The 6918-nt window shown below is 48.1% G+C and overlaps 1 protein-coding gene across 1 annotated transcript in view; it reads left to right on the top strand.

Moving 5' to 3' along the window:
- Positions 1–1677: 1677 nt before the first annotated feature.
- The window catches only part of LOC106814584 (progesterone-induced-blocking factor 1-like), a 12601-nt gene continuing 7360 nt past the window's right edge, over positions 1678–6918 (top strand). Inside the window, exons 1-4 of the mRNA XM_014818925.1 lie at positions 1678–1837; positions 2736–2886; positions 3531–3621; positions 4172–4408. Coding sequence (XP_014674411.1) covers positions 1733–1837; positions 2736–2886; positions 3531–3621; positions 4172–4408 — 584 coding nt within the window. The 5' untranslated portion in view covers positions 1678–1732. The remainder of the gene's footprint in view (positions 1838–2735; positions 2887–3530; positions 3622–4171; positions 4409–6918) is intronic.

Genomic DNA, 6918 nt, shown 5'->3' with positions numbered 1-6918 from the left:
GTTGTTTACACAAATCGATTTTTGTCAGGCGAAATCGTACGCGATTATTTCTTAACGCTAACTTAACTTACGCGCCTCTAATCCAGCTCACGAAGCTATCTTCTGCAACACGCTACCTCTTCTTATCACGATTCTGTACTCTACTACTTCTACTCTACTACGCCGCGAATCAAACGCCGCCACAGAACATTCGTTTTTTCTCAATAAATCTATAAATGCCATGGTTTTGTCCGTGTTCGTTGGCGCACGCCATTTGACTAGGTAATCAACGTGAAAGTTTTAAACCAATTAGATTTATTCCCAACTCGGCCGGGATTCACGCGAATCCGAATCGAGCAAAATAGAACACGTGTCCTATTTGCGCCAACTCGTCGACATTGTCTCGCGAGACTCGCGACACCAACACAAAATCGAATTTCAAGCCGCATTGTGTGGACCGGTGATTGGGTTGCACTTGAAAAGTGGTACGATTTGCTGACTAAAAAAATCGATAGGTAAACCCAGCTAAGCCTGTATCCCTCTCGTCACCCAAACATCAACCCAGGAAGCGAGGGGGGATACAGGCTAGTCATGTACCGCTGTTATATATATTAGTCTACCAACGCGATGAATTATTAATGTGTTAATTACTCGTTGTTCCCTAACCCGACTGCATGAGAACGCGGCATATTCTCTCTCTCTTCTCTCTCAGCGTCTTCTCTCGTCGCTCTCCATCTCTCTCTCGCTCTCTCTCTCTCGCCGTGGCGTGCCACGCAGAGCACACTCTCGGGTTCCTTTCTCATCTGCTTGTGCTCTCCTCTCTCTCTTATCTCTTCTCCTCTTCTCTCATTTTCTTCTCTCTCTCTCTCTCTCTCTCTCTCTCTCTCTCTTATCTACTCTCTCTCTCGTCTCATTTTCTTAAAATTCTCTCTCTCTCTCTCTTTAATCTCTCACCCCCGCCCCCCCCCCCCCCCGCCCCCTCCCCCCCCCCCCAGCCCACCCCCCCCCCCCCCCCCCGCCCCCTCTCTCTCATTCTTTTTCTCTCTCATCTCTCTCTTTATCTTTCTCTGCCTCTCTCTTTCTCCTCTCTCACACACACACACAATGTTATCTCTCTTCTCCTCTCTCTCGACACATGTTATCTCTCTCGTCTCTCTCTCTCCTCTCTCTCTCTCTCTCTCTCCTCTTCTCTCCTCTCTCTCTCTCCTCTCTCCTCATCTCTCTCTCTCTCTCTCTCTCTACTTCTCTCTCTCTCTCTCATCTCTCTTCTCTCTCTCTCTCTCTCTCTCTACTCTCTCTCTCTCTCTCTCTCTCTCTGCTCTCTCTCTTTGTCTCTCTCTCTCTCTGCTCTCTCTCTCTCTCTCTCTCTCTCTCCTCTCTTTGTCTCTCTCTCCTCTCTCCTCTCTCTCTCTCTCTTTCTCTTATGTCTCTCTCCTCTCTCTCTCTGCTCTCTCTCTGCTCTCTATGTCTCTCCTCTCCTCTCTCTCTTTCTCTCTCTCTGCTCTCACACACATGTTATCTCATCCTCTCTCTCTACTCTTCTCTCACACAGGCAGCTGTTATACTCCTCTCCTCTCTCACACATGTTATCTCTCTCTCTCTCTCTCTCTCACACACATGTTATCTCTCTCTCTCTCTTTCTCTTTCTCTCTCTCTCTCTTTCTCTCATGCTGCATCTCCTCTCACGCGCAGGCACAGGCAGGCGCAGGTGCAGGGCGATGTGCGGGCGTCGCAGCTGCAGCAGGAGCTGAGGATGAAGACTTACGACCTGGAGAGAACGCAGCTGGTTCATGATGAGACGGTGAGGGACCTCAGTGCCTCCCGCATAGACCACGAAAAGCTGCTCAAGAAAACAGAGGTGAGATTGGGGAGAGGGAGAGGGGGAGACAGGGAGGAGGGAGAGGCAGGGGAAGAGGAGGAGGAGGAGGGAGGGAACGCAGCTGGTTCACGATGAGACGGTGAGGGACCTCAGTGCCTCCCGCATAGACCACGACAAGCTGCTCAAGAAAACAGAGGTGAGAGGGGGGAGAGGGAGAGGGGGAGACAGGGAGGAGGGAGGGGCAGGGGAAGAGGAGGAGGAGGAGGAGGGAGGGAACGCAGCTGGTTCATGATGAGACGGTGAGGGACCTCAGTGCCTCCCGCATAGACCACGACAAGCTGCTCAAGAAAACAGAGGTGAGATGGGGGAAAGGGAGAGGGGGAGACAGGGAGGAGGAGGAGGCAGGGGAAGAGAAGGAGGGAGGGAAGGGAGAAAGGGAGACAGGGACGGGGAGAAGGTGGCAGGAGGGACAGGGAGATGGCACAGGGGAAGGGGGACAGGGAAGGGAAAGAGGTCGTAGAGGGGAGGAGACAGGGAGGAGGAGGGGGAGGCACGCAGAACAATCCATAAACCCCCGTGTTCATCAATCAGTAGTAGTAGTTGGTCAGTAATAGTATCACACACATGCGCGGTGTGGATCCTGCATAAGCATAATACCAAGAGCTAATAAATAGTAGGTCTCAGGGGAGAGATAGTGATCCGCTAGATGGCGCATTATTAGTGTGTTGTGGATATAGAAATCAGTTAACCCTAACCCTAACCCTAACCCTAACCCTAACCCTAACCCTAACCCTAATTCTAAAATAAAACAAAATTAGCCAAAAATAATAAAAATAAATAAGAGACAAAATTAGCCAATCAGAGCCATCCCCTAACGGATCACTATCTCTCCCTTGTGCAAAATTTGCTAATAAATACGTGTGACGTTCTGCGACAGGTTCTGAAGGAGGAGTACCACCGGCTGGAGGTGTGCGCGGAGGGGAAGGTCACCGAGCTGGAGGGGAAGCTGTGCGAGGCGAGGGAGAAGCTAGACGCATACGAGAAGCTGGAGAGGGAACTGGATGATGTCATCGTGCAGGCGGCCGAGGGTGAGAGACTACATCCTCTCTCCTTCTCCCCTCATCCCCCCTTCCTTTCTTTCCCCATCCTTCCTTCCTTCCTTCTTCCCTCCTCCTCCCTCCCTTTCTTTCCCCATCCTTTCTTCCTTCCTTCTCCCTTCCTTCCTCCTGCACTACGATAACTTTATCGTGCAGGCGGACGAGGGTGAGAGACTTCTCCCCTCTTTCTCCCTGTCCTCCCTCTCCTCGTCCTTCATCTCCTATCCTTCCTTCCTTCCTCCTATCCTTCCTTACCTCCTCCGTCCTTGTTCTTTCTTCCCTCTTCCCTCCCCTCCCCCATTCCTCCTTCTATTCCTCCCTCCTCCCTCTACCCTTACCTCCCCTCCCTGATCATATAATTTCATAGATTATGTGGCTCTCCCCCGCTCTCTCGCTCTCCTTCTCTTTCTCTATCTCTCTCTCCCTCCCTCTTTCTTCCCCTCTCTCTCTCTCTCTCTCTCTCTCTTTCTCCCTCCCTCTCTTTCTTCCTCTCTCTCTCTCTCTCTCTCTCTCTTTCTCCCTTCTCTATTGCCCCCTTCTCTATCTCTCCCCCCTCTCTCTCGTGTACTGTTGTGAGTCATGGCATAACGCCCCCGCCCCCACCACTAACATGTTTCTCTCTCCCTCCGTGACAGTGGAGGATGAGCGAGAGGCAGAGCGCGTGATGTTCGCTTACGGCTACGGAGCCAACGTTCCCAGCACCGCGAAACGCCGCATGCAGCAGAGGTAGGCAACCTCCATCTCTCTCTCTCTCTCTCTTACACCGACACGCATACACAGACAGAGACACAGAGACAACTAACCTATCTGTGTGGGCGAAATTACCGACCGAGCGGGAATACCGAACAATTAAATTAATAATTAATATCGAAAGAGCGACGGTGGGGTGGGGAGAGAGGTGGCGTTTAGTGTGAACTAAACAGAGATTAAGAGAGACATTAATTAGAGTTGAATCCTAATTAGCATTGTCAGTGCCCTGTCATGTAAATCGCTTGTCTCGTGGGCGGGTCGCCGCGTATGTGAGCGAGCAATATCTCATTCGTTTGGCGTGCGTACTGTAGCCACTGCTGTAATGTTTGAATTAACGATTAAATATCGTAATTCAATAATGAAATATCAATCAAAATAAAATGAAAGCAATTTTTAAATTTAAAATAAATCTTTAAATAACAATTAATAAATTTAAATAATTTGTTAAAATAATTATTAATGAAATTAATAAATAAGTTATAAGTATAATATATAAATAAAGCATCACCTCACTCTCGCCCTGCAGCGTGTACCTCGCACGACGCGTGCTGCAGCTGGAGCGTGCGAACGCGTCGCTGCGACGGGAGGCGGAGAGGAAGGAGGAGCGGGAGCGGGAGCTGAGCGAGCGCGTGACGCGAACATCCACCCTCCTCCTGCAGGAGGAGGAGCCGCCGTGTGGCTTCCTAGCCGAGAGGCTGCGCACTCGGGATGATGCGGTGCACGGCCAGCGACGCCGCGTCGCCACGCTGGAGGAGGAAGTCAGGTAGGAGGAGGAGGTAGGAGGAGGAAGGGAGTGAAAGGAAGGAAGGAGGAGAGTGGGTGTTGCCTTCTCTCTTGCACCCTCCCCACCACACCCACCAGCACCCACCACACGCACCCTCCCCACCACAGTATGCACGTTGACTGGGGCTACGCCCCCTCCCTCACCTCGTTATTACTGGGTAACGAAATTAATGATATATTATTTTAGTTGATAATCCGTTCACCCCTGTATATGTCACCCGCCATACCACGCACGTTAAAAAGGGATGCACCTCTCCCTCCCTCTCGCCCTCCTTCCCTCATGAGTACATCATTGCAGGGTAACCGAATCGTGCATCTTCCTTGGATTTCGTCAAGAATGGATAATCAACAACGAGCGATTCGTATATCGGAGATAATTCTTGTCAAATTATTGCCTCTTTGAAATAAAACGGTAAATTCAAGCAAATATTGTTTATACCGAGCTGCGTGCCATGCCTTGAAGAACACACATCGCCATCTATTGGCCGATTCAAAAGTCGTTGTTGTTACTATTGTCAGTCAGTGAAAGTTAAACATTCTATGAATAACTAGAGCACTCGGAGAGCACAGACCTCCGCCAAGGCAGCTGAATTCTCTCAATGTAAATTTTTTTATTAATTAATTAATTAATTAAATAATTAATTGGATCCGGATTAGTGCGAGCGTGCAGGTGGGGGAGAACTGTGGTTGCCCCTTAGCCTGTGGTTGCGTGTTTGTAAGTCTACAGCCAGCGCACCTAGCGCAAGTGAACTGAAACGTGCATGGTAACACACAAACACACAAACCAACACTCAAAAACTCGCCGGTGAAAACATAACCCCCGTCATGCCCCTGGCGGAGGTAATAATCATTAAAGAGAGGTAACGGAATTGAAAATTATATCACGCCACTTCCAAGAGTGTCTGCTCTCAATTTATACATCATTAGTAATCATTAAAATACTAACTGGTATGTGCAGCGGGGAGCCTCCTGATGGAATTTATTAGAGAAATCTATGCTGAGATAACCATATTAAATGCATATTCATCGCAAAATATAACTTCTCTTGTGAGATATTTCGCATGCGCTAACACAGTAACGTAACCAGATTATGTACTGGTTGGTATATGCAGCGGGGAGCTAACATGCAAGGTCTTCCTCCCATTTCTACAGGCTAGGGCGCTCTCTAAATATTATTATAAACACAGGTCTACTGATAAGAATTTATTAGAAGCATAACAGCGAAAATGATCAATTCAAACGCTGATTAAGTCTACAAAATGCACATCACTTGACATAGACTTCGTTATAGTCACTTGTACCTTTTAAGACTATTATTTATGAGGAGGTTATGACATTAATACCGAGTTTAAATCCTCCCCGCTCGCCCACAACCTGAGAACAATATATACAATATATACAGATCTGCGCCAACACACTAACGTAACCAGATTGTGTACTGGTTGGTATATATGCAGCGGGGAGCTTACATGCATGGTCTTCCTCCCATTTCTTAAGTGAAGTCTTCTGATGGAATGTTATCATATAAATCTATGCTAGGATAACTCCTCTTCATTTTAAATGCATAATTTTTTCAAAATATTCTTCCTCTCGGGAGATATTGCGCATGCGCGCGCACCGTTTCAGGCGTGCAATACGGACTGAAGAAAACTTTATAATATAGCGTGCTGAGGGAGAAAGGGGGTGGGAGACTGAGGAAAGGCGGCAGGAAAGATAGCTGGGGGCGGTAGAAGAAGAGAGAGGCTGAGAGAGAGACAGGGAAGGCAAGGGGAAGGACGCGAGGGCATAAAATAGGTGTTTTGTACCCTACAGGCTTGGGCGCGCTCCTAATTATAAACACAGGTCTACTGATAACAATTTATTAGAGAAATCTATGCTGAGATACCCCCTAACCATATTAAATGCATATTCATCGCAAAATATAACTTCTCTCGTGAGATATTGTACATGCGCTAACACACTAACGTACCCAATTTGTGTACTGACTGGTATATGCAGTGAGGACCTTACAGCTGATTGCGATGCGAGGGTTGCGATTGAACTCGCTAAAACAAAATTTGGTTAGTTTGGTCGTATTTCAACGTTTTACGATAATTGTATCACTTCTTTGTAATCTTAAGAAAATGTTTTAGCGATTTCCTACCTTTGCGAAGGCGTGTCTGGCAGTATCCAGCAGTGCGGACGCGTTGAAATTACTCGTAAACACTGAATCACGTAATATTTCGCAGCGAAATTCAATATGGCGGAGGAATAGCAGACTCATCGTGCAGATTTTATGAAGGCACGTAAACGATGCGTGTACATTTCTAGATGATATGCGGGCGTCACGTGAGCAAGGAGCTACATATAACACCTTATATAGCTATGTATATATAGGTAATAGGTATATATAGCTCAGGTGCGTGTACAGGAGACCAGGGGGGGGGGGGTCTAACCGTAACCCAAACTTGCGAGCACGCGAAGGGGGGTCTGGGGGGCCCTTCCTCAGAT

Source organism: Priapulus caudatus, unplaced genomic scaffold, assembly GCF_000485595.1.
Source record: "Priapulus caudatus unplaced genomic scaffold, Priapulus_caudatus-5.0.1 Scaffold947, whole genome shotgun sequence".
In the NCBI taxonomy this organism is placed as follows: Eukaryota; Metazoa; Priapulida; class Priapulimorpha; order Priapulimorphida; family Priapulidae; genus Priapulus; species Priapulus caudatus.
The sequence above is the reverse complement of the archived record's forward strand: the minus strand, read 5'-3'. Positions and strand labels throughout refer to the sequence as shown.